General features: G+C 32.4%; 3 protein-coding genes across 3 annotated transcripts; 1 reads left to right on the top strand and 2 right to left on the bottom strand.

Annotated features, from left to right (window-relative positions):
* Positions 1-838: 838 nt before the first annotated feature.
* On the top strand, positions 839-4,522 carry LOC18099136 (protein ALTERED PHOSPHATE STARVATION RESPONSE 1). The gene is made up of 4 exons (XM_006382983.3): positions 839-2,418; positions 2,759-2,979; positions 3,200-3,423; positions 3,507-4,522. The coding sequence occupies exons 1-4, from the start codon at positions 1,467-1,469 to the stop codon at positions 4,360-4,362; spliced, it is 2,253 nt and encodes a 750-aa protein (XP_006383045.1). The 5' UTR covers positions 839-1,466; the 3' UTR covers positions 4,363-4,522.
* Positions 4,523-4,982: 460 nt separating this feature from the next.
* On the bottom strand, positions 4,983-7,605 carry LOC18099135 (probable serine/threonine-protein kinase PBL28). The gene is made up of 7 exons (XM_024601446.2): positions 7,114-7,605; positions 6,820-7,026; positions 6,646-6,714; positions 6,492-6,560; positions 6,342-6,404; positions 5,930-6,252; positions 4,983-5,816 (listed from the first exon to the last, which is right to left on the bottom strand). Exons 1-7 carry the CDS (start codon positions 7,343-7,345, stop codon positions 5,349-5,351), a joined length of 1,431 nt encoding a protein of 476 aa, XP_024457214.1. The 5' UTR covers positions 7,346-7,605; the 3' UTR covers positions 4,983-5,348.
* A 13,225-nt stretch (positions 7,606-20,830) lies between these two features.
* LOC18099134 (NEP1-interacting protein-like 1) lies at positions 20,831-22,972 on the bottom strand. Its single transcript, XM_006382981.3, has 5 exons — positions 22,490-22,972; positions 21,839-22,017; positions 21,567-21,650; positions 21,255-21,422; positions 20,831-21,146 (listed from the first exon to the last, which is right to left on the bottom strand). Exons 1-5 carry the CDS (start codon positions 22,641-22,643, stop codon positions 21,024-21,026), a joined length of 708 nt encoding a protein of 235 aa, XP_006383043.1. The 5' UTR covers positions 22,644-22,972; the 3' UTR covers positions 20,831-21,023.
* Positions 22,973-27,515: the final 4,543 nt, after the last annotated feature.

Here is a 27,515-nt window from a genome sequence, read left to right as displayed (position 1 = left end):
TAATTCTTTAAATATTTGAGATCCATACTAAACTTAAGAATCAAGAACACATGTATTAGCAATCTAGAAAAATTAAAAATGCATGTATTTGCATAGTTGGGAGTATTTTTTTTAGATTTGCAGTAAAAAAAAGCTTTCAGTCTTTAAGGCTTCACACTTGACCAATAAGAGAAATATAAAGGAAATAAAATAAAAAATAAAGCTAATCATGTTGATTACTCTTGAGCTATGCAAGGTGCTTTTACCACTCGAACTGCTTTTACCATTCTTGCACTTGTGCTTGGAATGTCTCTTTCATGTTCAAAAGGAAAAATAATTGGGCTATTATGTATTTACATGAACACAGTTGTCGTGAATTTATGACAAAACCCCACCAAAAATATATCACTATAAGGTTCTTTGAATCTTTATTTACTTTTTGAGTAGCCAGCAACCTCAAAATCTCACCATGATCATAGGCATAACCTTTTTTCATGTGTGCTCTGTGGAAGAATGATTATTTTTTTATAAATATATTAAAATACTTTAAAATTTTTAATTTTAAAAAAATGTTCCGTACAGTGTTCCAAAGGCGTTTTCAAACACTACGTAATTGATTGGGCCGCTTGTTAAACATTAGTCAAGCAGTGGTTTTCACATTATCCTGAAGAGAAAAGTTGACATGATTTGTCTTTGTGACAACAGAAAAACACAAAGCAAGAATTGCTTTTGACTCTTCGAATCTTTCTTTCTTCTCAGTCACTCGCTCAATGGGCCTAGGGCAACAAGACACCAGCGAAAAATATCAGCAAAAATCTAGCAAAATCTCTCCATGTATGGCAATGGAGTAAGTGGGGGGTTTAGGGCTATTCACTTTTTCAGTCCATCTTGCAAACAGAGAGCTTTTAAGATCTTGACATCGTCGGTGCTATGCCAATGCCATTTTTCTCTGTTTGGATAGTACTGAATTCAACATTATTTTCCATGGAACATGCACTGGTTTGGTGCCAATAAGGTCTTTAGTTAGCTATTTGTCTCTTGCTCCGCCTTTGGCCCAGCTGTTTCTCTTTTCTTCTACTAAAATCCAAACCCCTTGCATTGTGCTTTTATCCTTTACTATCTGCTTGTGTGATTCTCTTTCACTTTTCCAACACTACGTACGCTTGTTTTTTTTATTAAAGTGTTCTTAGTTGTAAAAAAATATTAAGCCCATGTCTTTTAGAGTTCTTGATAGATATAAACATGGTGATGTTAAAAATAACAAAAATTAAAAAAAAAATACATATTAATAATTTTAAAGAAAAAAACTATTTATAAAAAACAAGTCTCAAACAGCCCTCGCTTTCCTTAACATCATCCACATCATCCACCATTTTTTGCACCTCCAAGGGAAATCTTTCTCTAGTTTCTTACACTAAACAAGGTTGTTTCTTTCTTCTTCTTCTTCTTCTTTTTTTTGTCACAAGACAGTACATTGTCGGCGTGAAATGGGGTGTGCAGTGTCAAAGCAAGATGAAGAAGACAATGTGGTCTCGCTGTGTAGAGAAAGAAAAAGACTACTTAAGTTCGCTGTAGAGAGAAGGTATGCTTTTGCAGATGCTCAATGTAAATATAACCAGTCTCTTTATGGAGTAGCAATGGCTTTAAGGTTGTTTGTTGCTAGACATTCATCTCCAAATTCTCCTTTCCTTATTACCTTCCCTTCTACTTCCTCTACTAATGACCCTAAAGAGACCCTTATTTGCAATTCCAACTTTCATCAACAAAGACCAACTGAAGCCACGCATGCGACTATTTCATGTCAAGACTCGGTTTCTAAAGTTTCTTTAGTGTCTCCCAAGTTAGAGACTCAAAAACAAGAAGTTCAAGAATGTAGTGATAGTGAGGATTTTGAAGAAGAAAGTGACAGTGAAGATGGAGGAGGGGTTTGCTCACATTTTTATGGCAATGAAGACGGGGAAGCAGTTTGTGATCATTTTTATGATGAGGCGAGTCCATTAATGCCATCATCAGAGAGGGGATTTGGGTGGGATTTTTTTAACCCTTTTGATGAAGTGAGGACTGAAGTGGTAAATGGATTTCGTCAAAGCTCTGATGAGGATTTCAGGGCTGTGAGAGAGAAGGAGGGGATTCCTGAGCTAGAAGAAGTAAACGAGAGATTAAAGAGTGAGAATGAACAAGTGGATATGAAAATTGGTGATGTGGGTTGCAAAGAGAGTGGGGTTAGTGATGTGAAAAGTGGGGATAGTGCTAATGTTGAAATAGGAGACAGCAAGGGTTTAAGAGTGATTGATACACCAACAAAGGGGAGGGAATTGCTGGAAGCATTGAAGGATATTGAGGACCATTTTGTTAAGGCTTATGATTCTGGTATGGAAATTTCAAGGATGCTGGAGGCCAATAGGGTTCAATTTCTATCTGGTTTGGATGAAATCAAAGGTAGGCTTTTGTTCTTCTGCTTGTTGATGTTCTGTTTTTAATTGATTGCAATTTATGTCTATATTTTGGTATGGCTGTGATCATTTACTTGGAGTAAAGAATTAACTAGTAAACACGTCTATAGTTTCTCTCAACTTTTAACTAGGTTTTCAAAATTGTTATAATCGTCCTTGTTACTTTGCTTCAATGGCACAGATTCTGCTTACTTATTGTTCCTAAAATTTGTGTGAAATTCTTAATTTAATTACAAGAAGGCAAAATTCCTCTTTGACTGTTGCACATTCCTTAAATTCCATCTAGGCAATTACCTTGTCAGTTCATTCATATCTTCTGGTTGCAGAGAGCTCAAATAAGCTTGCCCGATCAATTACCTGGAGCCGTTCCCTCTCATCTCGGTCCTCCTCTTCTAAAAGTCTCCTTTCATCTAGCTCTGTCAGTTCTTCCATGTGGACAGAACTCAAGAGTGATCTATTTGATGACTATGGGATGGATGCAGGGAGCCACTCCTTGACCCTTGGACGATTATATGCTTGGGAGAAGAAACTTTATGAGGAAGTGAAGGTTAATTACAAATCCCATTGGTCATGTTCAACTCTGAAATCCAAGTTGCCTGTTCGCTATCTTCATAAATTTATTAGAAGGGCATATGGCTTTCTTATACCAATACCTTATCCGCTCATATATATTGCAATGAAGTATCAGTTCTATAATGCTGCAGGCATATGCTTGTTGCTTTGATGTCACTCAATTAACATTAATATAGTTCCTTTAACATGCTCAGGCTGGAGAGCAGACCAGGAAACTCTACGTACGAAAATGCTCTCGTTTGAGAAATCAGGATACTTCTGAAGAGGGCCTCCACTTGATAGATAAATCATGTGCTGAAGCAAATGACCTGCATAGTCGGATCTCAGTTGCGCTGCGAAGTGTGGAATCAATCTCTGACAGAATCCAGAAATTGAGAGATGAAGAGTTGGAGCCACAACTTGTCGAACTGCTACATGGGTAAGTAGATCTTTTTTGAAGGACATAAGAAGAGGATGTTTCAAAGTAGTTGTGTAATGACATCCAAACTTCCACTTATGCAGCCTAATGAGGAACTGGAAGATGATGTTGGAATCCCATGAAACCCAAAATCGAGTAATGCTTGAAGTGAATTATTTCAACTGTCCAGCATATGGGAAGTTCTCCAATGACTCTCATCGTCTCGCTACTCTTCAACTTGAGGCAGAACTTGACAATTGGCATTCATCTTTCACTGCTTATGTATCTACACAGAAGGCATACATTGAAGCTCTTGGTGGTTGGCTATCCCATTTTGTTTCTCCAAAAGTTGAATTCTGCTCCAGTGGCAACTCTTTAGTCCGTCCTTATAGAATAAATTGGCCACCATTGCTAGTAACCTGTCATGATTGGTTAGCATGCCTAGATAAGTTGCCACGTAAGACTGTTACTTGTGCCATGAAGAGCTTTGGAAAGGATATCCATGCCCTATGGAATCAGCAAGGAGAAGAACAACAACAAAAGAGGAAAGTTGATGGATTGGCCAAAGAACTTGACAGGAGGACTCTGGCATTCCAGAGAGCAGAGAGGAGGATTCTTGAATCCAAGATTTCTGAGCAGGAATCTAAATTGACGGCGCGTAACTGCATAGAATACATAGCTGAAAGGAAAAATCAATTGGAAATGTTCAGGAAGAGGCTAGATGAAGAGCAGGGAAAGCACCTTGCTAGCATGCAAGAGACACATGGGATCACCATAAATGGATTTCAGAGAGGATTTTCTTCAGTGTTTGAGTCCTTGGCTGAGTTTTCGAAGGCAACAGTAAAGATGTATTCTGATCTCGGTACGTACATGAAAAATGCAAAAACAGAAGAGAATAATGATAGTAACATATCCTATATGGAAGAGATGGGATCCCGGGCTCCAAGTTGTAAGGCATAATAGGTGAAAATAGAACTACTGGAGTGTTTTGAGAATCTTGCAGGCTTTTCCAATCCTTTGTTTCTAAAAAAAGGAATTGCATAGTGAGGTTCTTAAATAGTTGTATCATATTCTTGTAGACAGCTAGTTGTTTTAATCCATGTTTGATATTGTGATTTAATCATGTTTTTGAAAAAAATTTATTTTTTTAGTTTTAAATTATTTTTTTGTGTTTATGGGTTATTTTGATGTGTTTTCGAAATAAATTTTAAAAATAAAAAAAATATTATTTTAATATATTAAAAAAAAAAACATTTTGAAAAGGAAGAAGGAAAAGTGGCTAACAATAAAAAAAAACATCTCTGATAGCAGAAGGCAATTTAAGGAAATGCTAGAAATGATGCAACATTAAGCTATTCTTCCGGTCCTCTTCTAGGACATCCCATGGTTGCTCAAAGTGCATAAGATCTACTTTGTCATTTTTGGGAAAAACTAAAAGGAAATTCCAGCACCAGATAAAGTCAAAGAGATTGAGCAGACTACAAACTTCTCTGCCTAATTTTGATGAACAGCATGATAGAAATCTTAAGTTCCAGAAACTATAGTTTAAGTATAGAAGCAACAGATACAAGATAGCAGAGTTGAGTAGAAAGATCAATATATTTCATTAATTTCGAATGCCTATATATAGGCTTACATAGAATTTGGAATGAATTAAAACTCTCAACAACCTTTGAGAGATTATTGGTTTTGAAATAACAAACTCAGCTCTGAAAGTAAAATAATTACATAGAATTCAAATAACGTAACTGCACTTAACTTTTTCTTTGTTAAAGGCAGAATCTCATAATTCTAACACAGCACAAATCAAATATCTCAGGACAAATATATAAGAAGGGCTATCAACAATGTGCCAAAACCGCTCCCCAACCCTTCCAGTGAAGGAGGTATCACTGGCATGAACAGAAAGTTGCGTTGCTAAAGCTCAAGCACGACCAATTACATGTTCAACTGATCTCTTCTTTGCTTGTCTCTTCACTTATTCCTCTCAAATTGTTCTTATCAATGTCAATGTTGACACTAGCAGCCTCTAAACACTTCATGCTTGTGCTGTGAAAAAAGATGCTATCCATCTCAACGTGAAACCTTTGAAATCCAACACCATCTATGCTGACAAAACTCTGGGAATTTTCATATGATCTTCGAGGCCCACGATCCATTGATCTACGAGAACTGCTTGATGATCTCCAATAATCCTTTGAAGGTTCTTTGTCGACGAAGTTATCAGCTAAATATAAGGCCTCTTCTAGCTCTTGCCACACCCGGGTCATCGTAGGCCGGTCTTTAGGATTTTTCACTACACATCTCAGACCAAGTTCTCCCATCTTTAGCATCATTTCCATGTCGCAGGAATCTGTTAGAAGATTAGCATCTAAAATTTCTTCAACCCTGCCACTTTCTAAGCTAGGCCTTGCCTGCATTTTAGCAACATACATCATCTCATTTTCAACTATGAAGAAAAAATATTAAAACCATTGCTAAAATGATGATCTGCATCTTGTTGAGTTCTATATCTAGTTATGCATACCCATTCAATTATATTGTAGTTTGATGGATTTCTTGTTAAATCAACTGCAGGCCGGGCAGTGACAAGCTGCAAGAGTATGACTCCAAAGCTGTATACATCACTAAAAGGACTTAAATGACAGCTTGAACAATAGGCAGGATCAAGGTATCCCGGAGTTCCTTTGATCTGGCTACTGACATAAGATTGATCCCCAATAGGTCCCATCTTCACTAGCCCAAAATCTGAAACTTTTGCTTCAAAACCATCTCCTACTAGAATGTTACTTGGTTTTATATCACGGTGGATTATGCTAGGCTTGATCCCATCATGCAAATGAGCTATGCCTGCAATTTTTCAGTAACGTCATGATAAATAGTTAGTACTCTATTCAGTTTTATTATTTTCTAGAGACAGTAATTAAGAGGACATGTACCCTTAGCTGCTCCAATGGCTATGTTTACTCTTTGCCTCCAAGTTAAGCTTCTCCCTCCTTTTCCTGCAAGGAAATCATGCAGATGAGGAACAAAACGTCACATATTTAAGAAAGCTAAGCAGGTATTACAAGCAAGAAGTTGAAGCTTACCGGTAATGTAATCAAGCAAAGAACCATTTGGTACATACTCATAAACCAACATTTGTGTTCTTTTTGCTCCTGTTTGAGACAGCGTTAAGCACATACACGTTTAGTACATGCACAGAAGACAAAGAAAACGACTCAATATGCAACATTTCTATACCAGTTTGTTCACAAAATCCGACCAAGCCAACAAGGTTTCTGTGCTTTACTTTGGAAAGCAGATTCACTTCTGTTTCGAAAAAAGAATACACACAAGGATAGATCAGCCACTCAAACTCATGAGCCTCACAAACTTTTAAGTTTGTACATGCTTGCATAGGTTGATCAGGCTTACCATTTCTAAATTCTTCGGTGCTCTGGTATGATTCAGCATGGTCTCTCTTGATCGCTAGAGCAGTACCCTCCAATTCAAAAGTCCCTTTGTAGACATTCGCAAATGCACCAGACCCCAACAAGCTATCATCACTAAAGTTCTTCGTAGCCCTCTCTAACTCCTCCAACTGAAATCGCCTCAATGATAATGTCCCAGCTTTCAAACTTCCTAATCCTCCACAACCACACAACTGATCAGTTCACAAAATAGAAGGTTCACATTGATCATAGAAGGCAAATGTTGTCTTACACTAACCTTTATGTAACCAGTATCTTTGCCAAAAAATTGGAAAGAGTCTTCTCCTGAAAAACAAACAGAGTGAAGTAACAACTGATATTGTTACAATCCCAATAATCAGTGCTCCCCATATATGTTTATCATGCCTTCGATTATTATTAGCAATTCTGGTCTCATGAATTAGCGGTGCTGGTGAATTTGGAAATGATGTTGGTTGGGTTGCCAAATAATAGTAGCTCTTTGCTGCCATCTTAACTTGAATGCGTAGAAATTTTGCCTTGTAAAACTAGCTAGCTAGGATAGCTTTAGATGCACTACTTGCATTTTCTTTAGTCTTGACACATCATTACCCTAAAATGTGATAGATTAGAGAAGAGAAAGAGAGTATTGATGAAGAGGGAAGATCGCTGTCGACGGAAAGGATGCAGTTTTTAGTCACAAAAATTGAAACCATTGCCGGCAGACCAATATTTACAAAGCAAGTATATATCTTATAGAGTCACTCTCCATATGACATAATTCAAAGACTAAGTCTTCTCTTCGGACGGCATATAATCCATGCAAACTTGAGGACCTCTACGTAATACATGAGTTTTTGTGTGTGATCATTCGCTATGAACAAAATTAGAAATGGTAACTCCAAGCTTAATTAAGGTTCAAAATGTATTAATATAAGCATTAACATGATTCCCTTTCACTGAATCACAGCATTGTTTTGTTGCATGCTTGTTGTCTGCATGATTCCTGGATCATTAATTAATGTTTAGTGATGCTAGCACGCGGTATTATGTCGTCTTTAGGACTACCTGATGAAAAATATTCTCTGCAGAATACAACATTCAATTAATTTTGATATTCACGGGAGGATAATAGATACTGATTAAACATCTTGATAGGAATCTAGATGATGGATATAATTGACCAGGTAATTAGCATTAAGCTTGTATATATGTTATGATTTTGTCATTGAATTTTGAGAAGATTGTGTGTTGTCTCTTGTTGTTGTTTGGGCCTATGCTCTTAATTATTAAATGGGTTAGACAATTGCTAGTCTTACCTTAATTAATGATAAACATTATAGCGGTGGTCTCATGGACTGTTTTGAGTGCATGTCTGTGTGTGTGTGAGAGAGACTGTTTTAAGCATGTCGTGAATCAGTCAGAAAAGAAACATTGGCAAAAGTCATCTTTTGTTTTCTTTTTTTTTACACGTACGTCTACGGAAGAAATGTCCCCATTTACTGGTGGATTGCCAAGATTTCATTTTTAGCTAAATCAAAATTTCTTTTATTGTACAAATTATTGGAATTTAGAATATCTTAATTAAGTTCAACACCTTCGAGCTTATTAATATTCAAAATGTATTAACCATCTAAGTGGTGGTCCAGTGATAAGAACTTGGGATCAAGAGGTTTGCTCCCTCTGTGGTCTCAGGTTCGAGCCCTGTGGTTAATTACTCATATGATGACCACTGGAGGCTTACATGGTCGTTAACTTCAGGGCCCGTGGGATTAGTCGAGGTGCGCGCAAGCTGACCTGGACACCCACATTAAACTAAAAAAAAATATATATTCAAAATATATTTAATTTTTTGTATAAAAAAGATTCAAATTTGAGACTTTTTGACACAAAAATACCAATATTTGTTAAGCTACAATACCTTGGATTAAAAGAGCTTTTACATTGAAAAAGCTAACTTGATGACTCTCTAATCATTAAACTAAAAAATAAATAAAATTAAATAGATATGGGTATCATCTCTCTCATTGGATTTGCCAGAGGCTTACTCGTCTGCTATGAAATATGCTTCAACCAATTTCATCCTAACGGCTGAGTAATGTTTTCATCCTTCGAAACATTCATGACATATCATGGAGAAACTCTCTTAATTTTAGTTTTTAAGAATAATTTTGAATTGAAAGGATGCATAATAGCTGAGTAATGTGGACTTTTAAAAGTACATTTCTTTTTGGCATCTCAATTAATATCTTGCATATATATCATTACCACAACATAATTAACAAACTATAAGGACAACACCAAACGTTGGCAATCTTTATACTAGTGTATTCACACCATACTATGTTTACAAAAAATTCCTCCCTTTTTATCCTAAGATTCACCGTTTTCTTTTCTGCTTACATGATATAACCACAAAGTCTTTATCTTCTCTACCATAACATCCTTTAATGGAGCCTCCAAATCTTATCTCACCGTATTAGTCTTACTATTACCTGTATCAAAAGTAACTTCTTTGGATTACAATTATAATATATGTAAATATCAAAATAATTGGCTTTGATTAGTGAAGGATTATTTGCGTTGATGAAGATGAATTTGTTTAGATTATTAGCTTATCCAAATTAGATAAAAAAAAATCAGTCAAGTTTATCATATAGGATGTAACATGACTATTTTTATAATTATCTAGTTTGTATGGATAAATTATATAGAAAGTTAAAATAGGTTTTATCAAAAGAAGATAAATACAAGTTATCCGAAAATAACTATTAGAGAAGTGTTTTTGTGAAACACGATTAACAGTTTAATAAGAACATGATAAATTAGAAAGCTTGAAGATAATATTTATCAAAAGTTCTTATCCTTATCACATGGATGTGTATATAATGAAGGATAAAGGAGCAGCACTTGGAGTGTAGTAAGAGTGCCCAACTAGGTAAGGAGTTACACAGAGTTTTGTAGCATATACTTTTAATATATGAGTGGAGTGTGAATAAAATTTTCAAGGAGAATTTTTCTCTGAAGAGTTGGAGAGCCACCAGACTCCTAGAGGGAGTTCATGTATTAACTGTTAGCAACTGGATGTACCGACTAGGATGACAGTAATTTAAAAATTGTTAAGTGTTTTGCAAGCTATTAGGGTAGAAGAAAAAACAGAGTGTTTATCTTGACAAGTAAGGTATATATACAAAATATTTGTAGGCAAAAATACTCCTCTTGTAATCTTCTAAAGTAATAAAAGTTGTTTATCTTGAGTTTGACTGCCCCATAGAGGTTTTTTATCTTTTGAAAAGTTCTTCAAAAGGTTTTTTATTTGTAACCAAATAAATTCTCCATTTAAGTTTTCCACACTTATATTTATTTGGTTACTGATCAATGTTTGCAAAGTGGTTAGTAGATTGCTTCTTAACATAAAAGGAACAAAAACCAGACTGTCAAATGGTATCAGAGTAAGTTCACTCCTTCTAAAGTGAATCTATTTTTCCTGTTAAACATGTCAACATTGAATTCTCCACTATAATTCAACAATGAGAAGTATAACTACTAGAAGGTAAGGATGAAATTTTTTCTCAAATCACTAGACAAGAAAGTCTGGTACTCAGTTGAGCATGGATGGACCAAGCCTGAAACTCTTTTCAACAACTGGACCAAAGACAAATCCACTAGTTATAATTGGAATAATAAAGGCCTGGATATTATATTTATAACAATGTCTCCTGATGAATTTAAGAGAATCTCCATGTGTGAGATAACCAAGAAAACTTGGGATATTATTGAAGTTACTCATGAGGGAATCAAGACAATGAAAAACTCTAAATTACAAATACTAACTCAAGATTTGAGGAGATAAGAATACTGAAAATGAATCTTTTAATGATTTTTATGCAAAAAATAATAATATTGTAAATTTCATGTTTAATATAGGAGAAAAAATAAAGGACTCATGAAATATAAGGAAGATTCTAAGATGTATGCCTGAAAGATTTCGGCCAAAGGTAACAAAAATAAAAGAAAACAAAGATCTGGACACTATACGTGTTGAAGAATTGGTAGGTTCCTTATAAATTTATAAATCTACATTGTCTTATCAAAAGAAATGTAAGTCCATTACATTTATATCTGTTAAGAAAAAATATAATTATTCCTCTAATGATGATCTTTATAGTAAAAATATTGCTCTTGTAGTTAGGAAATTCAGAAAAAATGTGTTTAAGAAAAACAACAATGATAAAGATTTAAAAACACAAAGATTTTTTTCAAAAAAAAAATGAATCAGAAAATAAAAGTAAAGGTAAAACTGAATCTAAAGAAAAAGTTAAATATTTTGAATGCTTAGAATATGGTAACTTAAGAAATGAATACTCTAATTTCAAAAGAAATAAAACAAAACCCTTAATATTACATTAAGTGACGAATTTGATTCTGAAAATTCTAATACATTATTTGATAATAAGTTTGTTTTGTCGCTCTTTTTGGTCTTGATTGATGTACTGGCATGAATCAAACTATTAATACATTAAGTAATTATGATAACTACCAAACTGTTAACAAATTTAATATTCTGATATAAATTAAATTGTTAGTTATTTCAGTGATTCAAATATTACTTTGGTTAATGTCAATCATGAATTAAGCTTGCAGGAATCTTATGTTATGTGAAAAAGTCATGAAAGTCAAGAAATTTTTCAACAAGCTAACAACTATGGAAAACGAGAAGAACAATCTGGTTGAGGCTCTAAAGCTATCAAGAGTAGAGATATTTAGGTCTCTCACTAAGCTCAAAGCACTTGAGAAAGAGCTGACAATGTGCAAACAGATAAAGGAACAATCAACAACACCGAAACTTGATAGACTATTGAAAGCTTAAAGAGTTAACACTAATTGTATAGGTTTAGGATACACGACACATGAAAATTCAATAAAAAATATATATCGATAACTCCTCTTCCAAAGAAATTACCTTTTTAAAATGTAAACTAGAAGAGGTTTTCATGCCTAGAAATGAGTCAAATAAAGTCCAAACAATTAAGTTGAATGGTAAATTTATTCCTATTTATCAAGAATGTGGAATTGTAGAAAATGAAAAAAATAAATTTTATCAATCTAGAAAATAGATGTTCTAATAAGAGTCAAGATCTAGAATATAATATTGACTTAGCATTAAATCAATTGTGTATTATAGAAAGGAAACTTGGTAAGTTAATAGGTTATGAGAAATCTCAAGAGTTTGAAAATTTTAATATAACAAAAATAAAAAATCAATGGATAGTTAAGAAAAAGGCAATATATCTAGTAGTAAATACAATACTAAAAACAATAAATAACAATTTGTGGTACTTAGATAGTGGTTGTTCTAAATATATGTTAGGAGATAAAGGTCAGTTCAAAACATTTGAATTCTTGAGTGGAGGATTAGTGACCTTTAAAGATGGAAGCACAACTACTACAAAAGGTAAATGAAGTATTGATATTCCTGATTTACATACTTTTCATAATGTTTTGTTTGTAAATGGTGTTAAAGCTAACCTACTAAGTACAAGTAGATTTTATGATGAGAATCATAGTGTACAGTTTTGTAAAGATGAATGCAACATCTACAATTATACTGACAAATGGATAATAAAAGGTACTGGAACCTTAGACAATTGCCATGGAGTTTCAACCCTAACCAACTTGTCTTGTCATAAAGTGATATTAGATGATATTAATCTTTGGCATTAACGTCTGGGTCATAACTTTAAAGACTTGTTAAATATCTCTAAAATAAAAGCAGTACATGGTCTCTTAAATTTGTGAACAGTTAGGAAGAGGGTGTGAAGTATGATAAATTCTTAAAAATATATTTTTATTTAGGTTTTATATCATCATATTACACATAAAGTATCATTAAATTCTCTAATTTAAGCACATATTATAATAGCAAGTTTGATAATATGTTCTTTCTTTCTGATTCAGTAAGATAAAGCTATAGTAAATGTTCAGTTTTAAATGTGGGTTTGTAAAATAGGCATATCTCATAATTCAGATGACTGATTGATGTATTTAATTATTGAAATTAGGGTTTATGTGAAGAGACAAAGAAAGGACTAGACTTAAAGAAAAAATCCTAGTTGGGTTGGTTCATTTCAAACTCGAACACCATTTGATTTTTAGGTTATAACTGGAGCTGTCAATATCATATTCAATTGTGATTTAGCTTTATGGAAAGCTAAGAAATAGGCTTGTATTCATGAAGAGCCCAAGACTTGATACTTTCATTTTTAAGTTGAAGTCTTAGCAACAAAAAACAAAAGTCTACATTTGTCCTGTAACCCAAGCACTTTTCAATGTTCAACCTATATTTGGAGTTTCAGAAGCCCAAATAAGCCCATTATTTTTAGGTTAAAAATATAAGATAAATATCTACAACTTTTATGAAGATCATCTGTTCAGCTTATGATTTTATCAATGATATTTTGTCCAGCCACCAAATAAATAGTCAGTCACCATATCAATAGTTCTAGATTTTAACCTATAAAAGGAGGCATCTTCCATTCATTTAGACATCTTGGTTTTCAAATCAAGATCCATGCTCTTTCTTTCTTTTTATTTCTGTAATATTCAAGTTTTATTTCATATGATATTATCATTGATCTCTTGTTTATGCTTATCATTTTCTTTATTATACTTAGTCAGTTTATATCATAACTTTGTTCTTATCTTGTTTATTTATGTTTATATTCTTAATTATGTTTAGTTAAGTTTATTTTTGTCAATGTGAAAAGGTTACACTAATTGTGTGAGAATAAGTATAGTACAATCTCAATATGAACTTTATTATTTAAATTCAAGATAGTTTGTTATTAGCATGTGTTATAATTGTTATCTTAATCAATCTTAATACCCTCTTTGTTAAGTGGCGAGTCTTGATTCATGGTATACAATCCTTGACATAATAAATACTTGATTTTTCGTAGCCTACCACATTAAGAACTGACAACTGTGTAATGAAGAGATCTTGATTTATTGTTGATATAAGTTAACACCATGAATACTTGAAAACATTTACAAGTGTTGACATTACTTAAATAAGGTAATTAAAGATAACTAATATGATTATGTTAATAAATTAAAATGAACCATTAATAATAAATCATTCGATTAGAACCTCATTTGTGTGTAGTTTCTAGTTAAGTAATATAAAGAATTTGGACTAAACTTATTTGAAATAGTATTAATGGATTCTCTAACTTTGACAATTATTTTATCTCTATTCTTTTATTATTTATTTATTTTTGTTCTTTATTTTTTTTGTTATTTTTTTCTTTTTGCACTTGTATGAAAGTTTGGTCACATATATAAAGTGATAGATTTTCTAGGAAATCTTCATCTTCTTAAAAAAAAATGGCTGAAGAAGATAACCAATCACTTCACAATGATAATAATCGTCTTAGAAGACCACATGAATCCAATAAGAACAAGAGCACCACCATATATGTTTTTTCCTTCTAATGCATCTCACCTCAATTTTAAGCCAAACATCATTTAATTTTTACCAAGTTTTCATAGCTTAGATTTAATGGATTTGTCATTAATTCTAGATACACCAGTGAAATAGTCTATTTCATATAGGACCTCTTGGATTGCCTAAGAATGTCTAAGAGTCATGAAGGGGACGTCTCTGTTTTAAAGACTTTTTCTTGTGCTTGTGGAAACATTGGTGCTCCTTTCCAGCTATACTCATTTTCTAAACACGTATATGATTTTATATGGCCTATTTGACATTTAGGAAATTGTTGTCTAAGAGTGCATAAAATTGTTCCCATAATGAGTAGTTATGGAATCCACTTATTAGGGCCTCTGTTTTTACTAGTTCCAACAAACCCTTTACTTTTAACATCTTTTCATTAAATCTTTTCAAATAAGCTTTGGCACCTTCCCTTTATAGCTGAGTAATGGCATAGAGCTCAATTGAGCTCTTTTTAGAAGAAATTCTCGTATTGAAATAAGCAACCATCTTATTACATAAAGAAGTCGAGTATAGAACCAAGTTCTAGGCTCTCATACCAAACTTTTGCAGACCCACGAAATGTAGTAGGAGGAGTTTTTCACATTGCATTAGTGTCCTGAATTACCAATTCAATACTATTTCTAATGTTTTGGACATGATTCCTAGGATCAGTTAAATTGTCATAGTTATCCAAGTTTATTTTTGTGGTAATGAAGTCTTTAGGCAGGTGAGTTTTCAACACATTCTAGCGTAATGAAGGATTTCTTATCTAGCGTGCAAGACTTCTATCTTCAACTCGTGATGGCCTTTTATGTTTTGGGATATTAAAGTGGGACCTTGAAGGGGAACGATGTCGCTAGCGATGGTTGTGGCGACAACTTAATATGGATTTTCCTTCTAACTTGTGGAGACCGTGTTTGGATGATCCATGTTTGAGAATGTTCTATATATTGAGTTTTACTCCTTGGCATGGTGGAGTTGTGATAATGTCTACTTTCTTGAACTTCATTTTGTCATGTTCTCTCTGGAAAATAAAGTTATTTATGCATAGGGAAGTAAGTTGTATGTTATATAGAGGCATGGAGAGAGCCCTGGCCTATTGCCGGGTCACTAGAAAAACCTCTATCAGTACTCTCATCTGCTGAGCAAGTTGGTGGAGATCTACTAGGGTAAACGAGGATGGCGAAAGATTTGTAATTCTCCTTCTCAGAGTTTTTATGTTATCAGTCATGGAAAAATTTAAGGCTAGATACAAGAGAAGGGAATGGGTTGAGTTGAGAAGGTAATGAACAAGCTTTGTGCCACTTACGAAGTCACATAAAAAACTTCGAAAGATTTTCTAAGCTTTCCACAACTGATAATGAACTGGATTGTTTTGAATAAGGTATAACTTGTAAAATAAAGTTTCCTGTATGTTTTAGAGAGCCATCTGATACTTAAATTAGTTAACGAAGAAGTTCGAGATGCAAAAATTACAAACTGTAGATAGAGGATGATGTTTTTGTGCAGTTCAAGTTACCCAGTAAAACAAAGTGTAGCTCACTGTCATAAGGTGGCACGGCTAGCTCATCTTATAATCGGTGTTTGTCTGGTTTAGCTCATAGAATAAGTAATTGATCGTACAAGGAAATCCCGTTCCTTATTGGCTGTAGAAAACAACGTTTGATTGGCCATTGCATTGGCCAGTAAGAAGGGTTAGCATAGAGTATTTTATGCATTACTGAAATATTGTGTGCCGATCAGGTAATGGTAAGAGTAATTGAGTGGTTTACACTGTTTCTCTCATGTCTAAAACAGCTGATTTTCTAGCCTTGGTCCTCTCCCTTGGTTTCCAACCCGTTTAGACCTCGTCCACACGGCTGGAATTTTTTATTTGTTCTTTTGTTTCTTGCGTGTTATCAGTTTCCAATAAGTTGTTTCTTTGCGTAAAAAGATGGAACAGTCAAAGATTACACTGAAATAAAAATGTGCCTTCGCCAAAGCTTTTATGCGTGTGAAAATGATCCAACACGATGAACACGATAATGGATGAATATTTTTATTGCGGCATTGTTGTAAGCTATCAGGATAGAATTGCCTGCAGAAACTTTTTTGTTAAATCAAACAGAAAGTCCCCTTCGCTCAATTTCTTTATATGTTTCCCATTGATTGTTGCTTCTTCTGCTTCGTTATTCTAGTATAATTTATGTTAGAGAATAATATAAATCATATTTATTAAGTTAAAATGGTTTTTTGATATAATATTAGAGCCTTAATGACCAAGTGGCTCAGGATATGAATTATTACCATCCATCCATTTATATTGATAAAAATTAACCACAAGTGTCAAAGAATCATTTCAACCCAATAACTTAAGCTGTTAGGTGAAGTTTCAGGATATGATTTATATTATTATCTAACAACAAGATAACGTGGGCATGTGCAAATTTTAAACTCAAATAACTTTCATTTTAGAAGATGTGTTAGAGAATAATACAAATTATATTTTAAAATCTTACTTAACAGCTTAAATTATTAAATTAAAATGATTCTTTGATAATTTAAAAAAAAAAAAAGATGGTTCGAGAAGCTGTAAAGGGGTAAAAGAAGAGGGCAATGAAAATGTCATGAGCTTTTCCTTGTGTCATCTTCTTTATTTAAAAAAAAAAAAAAAGTTACAGGAGGCAAGCATTAAAACAGCACCTCATAATTGAAGCATTTTGAAGAACAATATATGGTGACCCCTTGACCTGTCATTGTTTGGTTTGCCTTGATTGAAGGTGTTTTTTCTCTAAACCAATCAATAAACTGTATCATGTGAGAAGATCACATGAAGGTGCTGCTTTCTGGGCCCGAAAGCAGTTGTTGTTAGAAAGGAGACTGCCCAGGTTGAGATTCAAGAAGCACCTATTCCTTGTTGCTGCTTCATAGGAACCAGGTGCCGTAAGACAAAGGTAGATCAACATTTGTGGTCCAGGATTTATGCCTACAAGAAAATAAATAACAATGCCGCAATAAAAATATTCATCTGTGTGTTTATTCGATTTCAATAAATTTATATATTTTTATTCAAATTTGTTAAATTTATTTGCTCATTTAGGTTTTAATTAAGAAATAAAATGGATGATTAATAATTAACCAAATGAATAATCATTAATGTATGACTATATATGGTTGTTTGATTTTTATTTTGAGTTATGGTTAAGGTTATTTGATTTTAAAACTGTAACTATGTTTAACCATTATTTGTTTTACAAGGAACATTTTAGAAAAGTTTTGAGTGTTCTAGTATCATTATACTATAAGAAAGTTAAGTAGGGATTTAATTGAATAAAATTTTAAAACTATTCTAAAATATAAAGTGCAAATTGATATTTTACTATTTATAGAGTTTTTAGATTTTTTTATAAATAGAATATTGTATTTCTTATTTCCATGATATTAGATGACAGTACATATTAGTATAATACAAAAATATCTAAATACCAAAAAAAAGATAGCATTTGTACATATTAGTACATTAGACGATATTCAAATATATAGCAATTTAAAAGGGTTTATAATCAATGGTGGTTCGTATGGATTACTGTTAGAGACCGGAAAATTTGATGGCTTGTAGTTTATAATAACGCAGCCTTAAAGCAAATATTCAAAGGAAAAAAAATATATAATCTTCAAGTAATTTTATTATAAATCCTAATCAACTTTAGATATATCTAATAAAATTCTTCAAACTTTAAAAAAATTTACATTTAATATTTTTGCGTTTCAAAAACCCAACAACTTGTACAGGGTTTGGATGATTAGAGGTATTATCAAACAAAAAGTCTATAATTGAGTTCGAGCTTGATACATTCTCGCTTTGCCCCTAAGAAATGTTGGAAGCTAACATGCTCAATTGCTGGTCAGTACCTATCATGCATAAATATAGTTTGCACATCATGGGGTCTGCCTTTCTTGATAATAATTCAAATTGGTCATTCACAACTACAATAAGCCTAACTGGTCCCTCCTCCACTGCATTTATATGGACCGACCAGCTGGAGTCTCACACTAATTCTCACCTAAAAATCTCGAATAACCAATGGTAATTAATGTTAAGGCTGGGTTCCATGGCTTGTCCCATATTCAATGCCATCGCTGCAAGCTTAGAATCTAGGGCTGCTTAGCTGGGGGTGGTTAAATTCAAGAGTAGAATTTCAGCTAGAAGGTATTGGACTTAGTTGCTATAGATTACAACACTTGTACGTGAAGGAAGATTGAATTAAAGTTGAGCTATTATTATGTAAAGAAACCAAAAGCTTATTGTATTTGGTTAATAACTATATAGTTGAATTCATCTTCCTTGTTCAACAAAGCTTGTTTTCATTGTACGCATTTGATGTTTCTCTAAGAAGTGGTTTAAAAGTTTTTGATTTTTTTTTACTCTAAATTCATCTTTTTTTTTTATGATTTTGGATCGTTTTGATGTAGTAATGTCAAAAATAAAATTTAAAAAATAAAAAAAATATTATTTTGATGTATTTCCAAGCGAAAAGTATTTTAAAATGCAACTGTTATTATAATCTGAGAACATGACACCTCGACTAATCCCACGGACCCTGAAGTTAACGACCATGTAAGCCTCAAATGGTCCTAAGATTTTTGAGGCTCGAACAAGTGATCTTTAAAAAGCAAATTCATAACCTTATCAGCTGAGCTATATCATTTATTAATGAGGTAGTTGGTGAGTTTTTCAACAAAAACCACATATTTCATGAGACATTGATTTGAATCTTGTCTTTTTGGACCATAAGGCATTAAATTTCAGGTCATTTGGAGTGGAATCAGCTGGGGGTGTGCAAATGGTTTGGTTGATAGCCCCACCAAATTTGTGATTAAGTGAAATATATAAACTAATTGTAGCGGTTCAATTTATTTATTTTATTTTATTTCAATTTGAACCAAACAATGCATAACCCTAATAAAAATTTACTTAATTGAGTTTTCTTATCCAATGATTAATAAGACTCTTGACGCAAAGCGGCATACAAGCATCTTTGTAATTTATTTTATGCATGTATGATTGTATCATTTTTGGGTTTTTATCTTTATATTTTATGAACAAGTTCTAAAGTAATTTTAGGCTTTTAGTGGTAAAAAATAAGGTACCAAATAGGACATCTACTCTTTTTTTGTTTTGAATTTTATGTGACCTAGAAATAGAAATTCTCCATGTTAAAACAGAATTTAAAGAATCTTTTTTATCAATCAATAAAATTATTTTTTAAAAAAGATTTTACTCTTTTTTTTTTCTTATGAATATCAGTGTTACATGTTTGGCGTTGCGATTGAACTACTGTTTTGTTAATTTTTTAATTTTTTAACTTTAAATTTTATTTTTTTGATTATTTTAATATATTGATATCAAAAATAAATTTTAAAAAATAAAAAAATATATATATTATTTTAATATATCTAAAAAGAACATTTTGAAAGAAAAAAAAAACTTCAATTTTCTCAACCACCCCCTAGTCTAAAATTACTATACAATTGGGGTAGATACTTGGCATTTACTCAATAACAGGGAACACGGATCTGCTATTCAAAGTGCAGCTACAGTACAGAATAACCAAAATCAACTCAGAAAAGTAATCCAACTGAAAATTTAGGCTTGAACACTCAACTCCATGCTTTTATTAAGGGAATTAATTCTGCTGCGGAGTTGAGCCAATCGTAGAGAAAGAATAGACCTACTGCATTGACAGTTTCCAAGTTTTTCACCGACTATTCGGTTTAGTTAGAAGCTTGTCTTCGTTTCTTTAACAGAAGAAAACCCTCTTGCTAGAATGGCTCGTTGATTGAGTTTCTGACCATTGTATGAAAAGAATTCAAACACTAACCTCCACAGAAGTTGATGGCCTCCCATTCTATCCAATTCTTATTTAGGAAATTGAAGGCTGAAAGATCTAACCATCCCTTATCAGTTTCCTTGTATGGATATCTTTGCAAAATTTATTGTAAGTTTGTCTTTGAGGCTTCATAATGAACAGGTAGCTATACTGTATTAATGCTGTGTTTTAAAGAGGCAAGACCAACGAATTTATTGGTATATTGGCATCTGAGTAGAGTGGGGCATGGATTAGGTCCATCTTTCAGCCTTCAGGATGAGCGGAGTTATTGAGTATGGTGCTTTGCATTATAGATACTGACAGAACAGAATCCACTAGCTACCATGAGATCCCATTGCTTGCGAAGCAATGGTTCAGTAATGAGATCTCTGTAGATTATACGGATCTTGTTCATCCTGGGTTGATTACAAGCCTTTTTTTTTTATATGGAGAATTCTAATACCAGAAAGTAACATCACCTTAATCAAGATTTAACCTTTCAAAAACTTTGTATACTGTTTCGATAGCCTACTTAAATCTGCATAACCCCAATGATCAATGTTGGGATCTCATGCTGGTCTATCACTATAGCTTAATTGTCATCCTTAAACAGCCACGTTTTACAGTTACAGCATATCAAGGAAACTGGAAGAGGATAGAAGAATCAAAACTTTTATACAAATAACTAGATCTAGTACAAGGATTTAGCCAATGGCATGGCATGCTCAAATGAACAGCAACAGAGTAACTAATCATCTGCTGATAATAAACAGAAGACAGAAGCCAAGAATGGTAATGCCTGTATACACATCAAAAGAAACATTTCTCATCCCATAATTTACAAAAACATCACAGATCCCTTCTACACAGAGGGCAGGATGCATGCCTAAGTAGCCACTTATCTATGCAAGGTAGGTGAAACATGTGATGACAATGAGGCAAGCTTCTAACCGTCTCTCCCAGCTGAAAGTCCTGGATGCATGAAACAGTCAGAACGTCAATCAATCACAGGTCTAGTTACCAGCTAGAAGGGAAAGGAAAAAAATGCCGGAAATAGTTAAATGGAAAAAATGACAAAACCTGAAGGCAAACTGAACAAGAGACTTTCTCTCCTGATTCATCTACATTGTTATTGCTTGTGATTCTGATCTTCGGGATCTTCTCAAGAGAATCTCCAGGTAATCCCTTGGAACCACCAGTGTCAAAGATGTTTGGGATCTCCTCAAAATTTGTTTCCACAGCACCCATCTGATTGTATTATGGAATGAATTCAGCTTGTGAGTAGAGAATAACTAACAAGTAACAACTAGTAAATAAGATGAAAGCAAAGCATAATGGGCAAGGAAAGTGCTGTCTAATCCATCAACAACAATGCCTTGGATCCCAAATTACCTGACTTTGTACTGCACTTAACATAGCAGGACCAATGCGCTCACGAACAAGTCGTCCACTAAGAAGGCTTGCGATAACATCAATCTGACCACATTAAAAGTTCACATTAATTGGGTTCAAAATCAGAAATCGGATCACTCAGCTAAACAAAGACATCAAGTTAATTAAAAGCATCAATATAGAAGACAAACATGAGTCGATATTCATTTTCAACAACTCATAGCCATTGCCTACACTTCAAGAGCTTCTAGAGATAAGCTAAAATTGCTCACCAAGTAAAGGACACAGCCTATCCCAGATTCATCTGATTGCCAAAGAACAAGAGATGACTCGAATACTTCAATTGAGAAAACAGCCCCTGATATGGCTCCAACTGCAGCCCCTCGAACAAACCCACTTTCAGTTTCTTGGCCTATCAATGCCCCAGTCATGGCTCCTAACAAAGTGCCCACTGCAAAAAATAATGCCAATTCTTTCAACAAAAGCTTCCAAACTACCAAACAGTTCTTAAAAATGAAGTCTCTTGCTATATCCTTAATAATTCTAAGAAATCAGACATCATCTACAGCATGAACATGATTACAAAGAACACGAACCAAAAAGGCCCTTTTGTCTAAATGCCAAAACCTTTTCCCACTGTAGAAATCCGATAAAACAATGATATCAGGATCATTTTTAACATAAAAGCTCCAATCTTTTTCAGCATAATCTTATGGAAACTCAACTCCTTGAATTAAGACTTACAATGAAACAGAGGATCAATGATTGGACAGAAACCCAAAAACGAAAACCCAACAAACCCAGATCAGAGAACATGAAACAGATAAAGAGAGCACATGTCATTCAATCAAGAAATGAAAAAAAAAACTTTCATTTACATGGAAAAAACAAGAAACCAAATGAGAAAGAAGAGATAAACAAACCTAATGCAAAGAAAAAGGTGAAGATCGCAGAGAATATGTTGCCAATAATAGCTGAAACAACGAAGTTACAAACTTCTTTAACCTTATCAACAAAATTCCCAAAAGAACACAATGAAGACATGGAAAAACGAGATGGGTATGGATAAACCTCCATTTTTAAGGATTCTAAATGACACAAAATACCAGAAAAAGAAGAGAATATCCTGTTTTAAAGGGTGTCTATAGCTTTTGCTTTGATCAGTTCAGATTTGGGTTTTAAATAAAGGTAGAGGCGGTGCTAGAGATGGTGGTCCGGGGGGGGTTGTTTTCAAGAAAGCTTAGTGCTTAAGAAGAAAGATGGAGAGAAATGAAACCCTTATCAACCAACTACCATTTAAAGCTTCTTATGACTAATATTTTTCTTCGGTCACAATTTTCCACCTGTTTTCTTCGAAACAAAGATCTTCCTTCCTTTTCTTTTTTGTTAAATATGTCAACAGTTCAATTTCAATGGTGGATTCTTGGAAATGCCCATTATGCTCCAAGGGATGGATTTTTAAGTAACTTTTTCTTACAACTTATGCTAGCATAATAAATTCATCTGTAGACCAAATTGATATTTCAAGAATTATTATGCATGAATGGAGTTACTATGTATGAATGATTAAAATTAAAAAAAAATGTAGAGTTATTTATATTCATCTTTTTCACAAGAGAGTCTGTATTACTTACTTCATAAATGGAAGATGAGTTAGGTTGAAAGAGAAATGGGAGAGGAAAAAAAAAATATTCCTCCATTTGGGTAGAAAAACTCGGATCATGATTAATGTAAGAGTATATTTAAGAAAATTTACAAAAAAAATGAAAATACAATGCAAGATCTGGATAAAATTAAGTTTCTTCCCTGCTACAATCAATGGCTTTACTATTTCCATGTCTTTCAATTGTTTTTTTTAGATTAACATGAGTATTCGAGCCAGTTTGTGTGTATTTTAATTAATTTTACGGACTCTAAAATTAATGATCATATAAATTTTTAATGATCTTGAGATTTATAAGACTCGAATTAATAACATGTGGAGAGCAAACTCAGAATTTATCTAATTGAACAATTCCTTTGGTTTCCAATTCGCAGATATCAATCTCCAACATTGTTGAGAAAATCTTCTGCAACACAGATCTATGTTACGGGCACCCAAACTATAAAGAGAAAAAAACCTCACAACAAAATTAAAAAGAAAATTGGAAAATAAAAATCAATACTTCAAATGCATTTATTGAATTGTTGTAGAATTAAAAAAAAAAACTATATTTTTCAAGCGAAAATAAATTTCAAAACTAATTACAAAAAGAGACGGACAGGTTATAAATTTCCAACACTCATTTCCGCGAAAGGAGAAAATGAAAGTTAACGGCCATAGCGTACAGGTGGTACGATAAACAACGTTTTTATTTTTTAAGAGCTTCTCCTTTTTATTGTGCCTTTAATTCCATTTTGGCTGATGAAAAATATCTCAATCTCATGGACCAATCAGGCGCGGGTTATGGGTCTTCGGCCGATCGCCACTGCCTGCTGCATACCGTACGCCATCCCACATACATATAAAAACTAGTTGGGCCCGCCCCCTTCGTTGTGGGCCCTGTCTCATCTATTATGTTCTTTAGAAAAGAAAAAAAAAATGAATTGAATCCCGTGTTGAAATGGGATTTAAGTCTCATTTATTTCAGAATTTTTTTCAAGGAGAGATATAAGATTTTTAATTCAATTTGGGCGGCGGAAAAGCTTAAAACCAAAACAGTCCAAGATTATAAAATTTAACTATGAATCTCTGTCACTATTGCATGCAGCTTAGGAGTTAGGAGTGCATAAGATGCTGTTTTTTTAATATCTTTTATTTATAAATATATTAAAATAATAATTTTTATTTTTTAAAATTTATATTATATATTAATATATCAAAATAATCTAAAAACACTAAAAAAATTAATTTAAAGCAAAATAAATTCAAATCTTGATGAAAAACAGGTTCAACCTCAATGTCAAACATGCAATTAATCTATAACCTAATGGATACCGTTCTAAATAGCCGAGTATTTTTAAATAGTTACCTTACCCGATAGATAATAAATATGGTATAAATATTGTTAAACACATCCCAGCCTAACCAAGAATATATATTTATATAATATAAATTTAATTATAGAGAATTTAGATTTTTTTTAATATAATATGTATTTATTGACATAAAACATACATATGTATAATATTTATCATTTTATCATTTAATTTACATATACATACTTCAAACATATATATTAACTATTTTTTTAGTAATAAATAGTAGTAAATAATATATACCAGTATGGATATCCAACACCCGATAAATAGTTTATAAATATCTAAATTTTTTACCTGATAAATAATAATAAAAATATAAATATCAAGAAATTCAACTCGTGTATACCTATTGCCATCCCTACTCACTAGACCACAACTTTTTTTATCTTAACAAAAGATAGTCTGGATATCCTTGTATATCAAGTGCTTAGCTTATTCGTGTTTATCTATTGTCATCCCTAGTATTTTGTTTTAATATTAAAAATAAATTTTAAAAATAAAAAAATATATTATTTTAATATATTTTTAAACACTACAATAATATTATATAACCTAAATATATGTTGCTGTTGATCTTCATCTCACATGGCTGGTCACAGTATCACATGGCTATTTTTGAAGGCCTTCTTTAGCCTTCATCAAATGGCTATTTTCCCCCCGCTTGTCCTGCTCATTTTTCTGTCAAATGGGCATTTTTTAATGTGTTTGGTGGGTCGTAAAATCAGGTTGCTCTTTCTTTTGCCTCAAGTAATTACATGTCACCAGAAGGGCGAAGTAGACATTCTACAATAAAATCTAATTATATGATATATTAATAGCCTGGTTGGGAATATAGTAGCCTATATAGTTGCGTTTGTTTTTTAAAGTATTTTTCACTCAGAAATATATTAAAATAATATTTTTTTTATTTTTAAAAAATTATTTTTGATATAGCGCATCAAAATAAATTAAAAATACTAAAAATATATTAATTTGAAGTAGATAAAATAAAAATAAAATAACTTTTTTAAAAATATTTTTAAAATATAAAAATAAATACAGGATCTCAACAATGTTTTCTCTCTCTCTCTCAATTTATTAAGCGTACGGATCCATTCTGTATTTCCGTTCTCATGAAAGATGAAGACAGGTTGGAAAATAGACTATGCATCACAGAGACTACTAGAGAAGCGTCCCGGAAACATCTTTACCTCCAAGAAAGGTTTACATGGATGTGTAGTTGTGTATAACTGGTCTGTGACCCCACACGGTGTCACGGGGCATTCTTGAATGAAAAAACCATGATTTGAATTGACAATGTAATTAAAACAAATACTTGAGAAAATAAAATATGAAGGTTATATATTGTTCTTATTAGCAACGGGGTTTATTGGATAAAAATATGATACAATTAAAATAAATATTTGTAAAAATTCTAAACTCCCTTTTATTCATGTTTTTTTTTTCTGACAAAAACATGTTTTTCTTTTCAAAATCATTGTTTTTACATAAAAACTTATTGTAATCTTCAAAGCAAGTTTCTATAAAAAAGAAAACCATGAATCAATAACTTTTATGTGCATTTATTAGAAAGAAATATAAAAATAATGAATTTGAAAAATATATTATAAAACACTTGTAATAAAAACGACAAAATATAAATTTTATTAGTATTGAGTATTCATGAGTAAAAGTTTTTAAAAAATTATGCATATTAGGTTTATATGTAATTATTTATAAAGTAATTGTTATTAACATAAAACTCTAATCTTAGTTGAAAATTATGGCATAATTAGATGATTTTTAAAATATTATTTTAATAATTTTATATAAAGAGAAGCTTATTATAAAAATAAAAATAAAAATTGAAAAAAAGATGAGGGTCATTTAAAAAGTATTAAGCGAAATATCTTGAGTTTACTTTAATTAATTTTTTTTAATTTAATTTCATCATTTAGTAGCTTGTCACTAAACAAACAAATTAAACCCCATTAATTACAACAATATGATTAATTTACTTACTTCCCGTATGAATAGAGTGATGAGAACTTCCATTTCCATTTCTGAAGCATGTAATAAACATGCAAGCGATCGAGCAACGATCGGAGTAGACGTACGCTATGTATCTTTACAAGGAAACTAGCTTAGTGAGCACTCGAGGTGCACAAGAATGGCCCAGTAGACCGCGCATCACTTAAAATAGACATATGCATGGTAGGCTACGGGCACAAATGATTTGTTTCAATATTTTTAGTTATTGGAAGTGTGAAATTAGAAAAAAAAAACAAAAAACAAAAAAATTTATCCAAGCCAACTTAAGATAGTACGATAAATATATAATCTATATAAAAAGAAATAAGTCAACCTGAGTTAACGACTAAACATATGATCTAAATCATGAAATAAGAATAACCTAGTAGAAAAGATTGAAAACCATACAAACAATGTTAAACGTGCAACCCGAGTAATGAGACTCGAATGGCATAATGGAAAGAAAACTAAAATAAATTATGAAATTTAATTCTTAATCAACCGAATATTGTAGTATGAAACTAGAAAAAAATCAATTAAAAAGGAAAAAAAAATACAAGCTAACTAGGTTAACCCACCAAACTTGTGACATGGGTCATACTAGGATAACCTTATAGAAAGCAAATCAAAACAAATTATAAAACTTAATCCATAATGAAAAAACAAGGTTAACTAAGTTAACCCGTCAGATATTAAATAATGAAATTTAAAAACAAAACAGAGAAAAGAAAATGGAGAAAAAAAGTGAACAATGATCTATAAGGAGGGGAACAAAGAATTCCCCTCCTCAATTAGTGTTTGTTACTAGTTATACGACCCGTGCTCTACTGCGGGTCGGATAAAAAAATAAATGAGAAAAAAATTATGTTTAATCAATACAAATGTATTTTAAAGAATAAAAAAAAACCATTTTCAAAT

The sequence above is a fragment of the Populus trichocarpa genome, chromosome 5 (assembly GCF_000002775.5).
Source record: "Populus trichocarpa isolate Nisqually-1 chromosome 5, P.trichocarpa_v4.1, whole genome shotgun sequence".
Lineage (NCBI taxonomy): Eukaryota > Viridiplantae > Streptophyta > Magnoliopsida > Malpighiales > Salicaceae > Populus > Populus trichocarpa.
The sequence above is the reverse complement of the archived record's forward strand: the minus strand, read 5'-3'. Positions and strand labels throughout refer to the sequence as shown.

Coding starts and splice junctions, on each gene's coding strand:
- LOC18099136 (XM_006382983.3), top strand. CDS start 1,467: ATGGGGTGTGCAGTGTCAAAGCAAGATGAAGAAGACAATGTGGTCTCG. Junction 2,419..2,758: donor TGGTTTGGATGAAATCAAAG/GTAGGCTTTTGT, acceptor TTCTGGTTGCAG/AGAGCTCAAATAAGCTTGCC. Junction 2,980..3,199: donor AACTTTATGAGGAAGTGAAG/GTTAATTACAAA, acceptor TAACATGCTCAG/GCTGGAGAGCAGACCAGGAA.
- LOC18099135 (XM_024601446.2), bottom strand. CDS start 7,345: ATGGCAGCAAAGAGCTACTATTATTTGGCAACCCAACCAACATCATTT. Junction 6,561..6,645: donor CGGATTTTGTGAACAAACTG/GTATAGAAATGT, acceptor TGTCTCAAACAG/GAGCAAAAAGAACACAAATG. Junction 5,817..5,929: donor ACTACAATATAATTGAATGG/GTATGCATAACT, acceptor GCTAAAATGCAG/GCAAGGCCTAGCTTAGAAAG.
- LOC18099134 (XM_006382981.3), bottom strand. CDS start 22,643: ATGGAGGTTTATCCATACCCATCTCGTTTTTCCATGTCTTCATTGTGT. Junction 21,651..21,838: donor TAGGCTGTGTCCTTTACTTG/GTGAGCAATTTT, acceptor TAATGTGGTCAG/ATTGATGTTATCGCAAGCCT. Junction 21,423..21,566: donor TAAGTGCAGTACAAAGTCAG/GTAATTTGGGAT, acceptor TAATACAATCAG/ATGGGTGCTGTGGAAACAAA.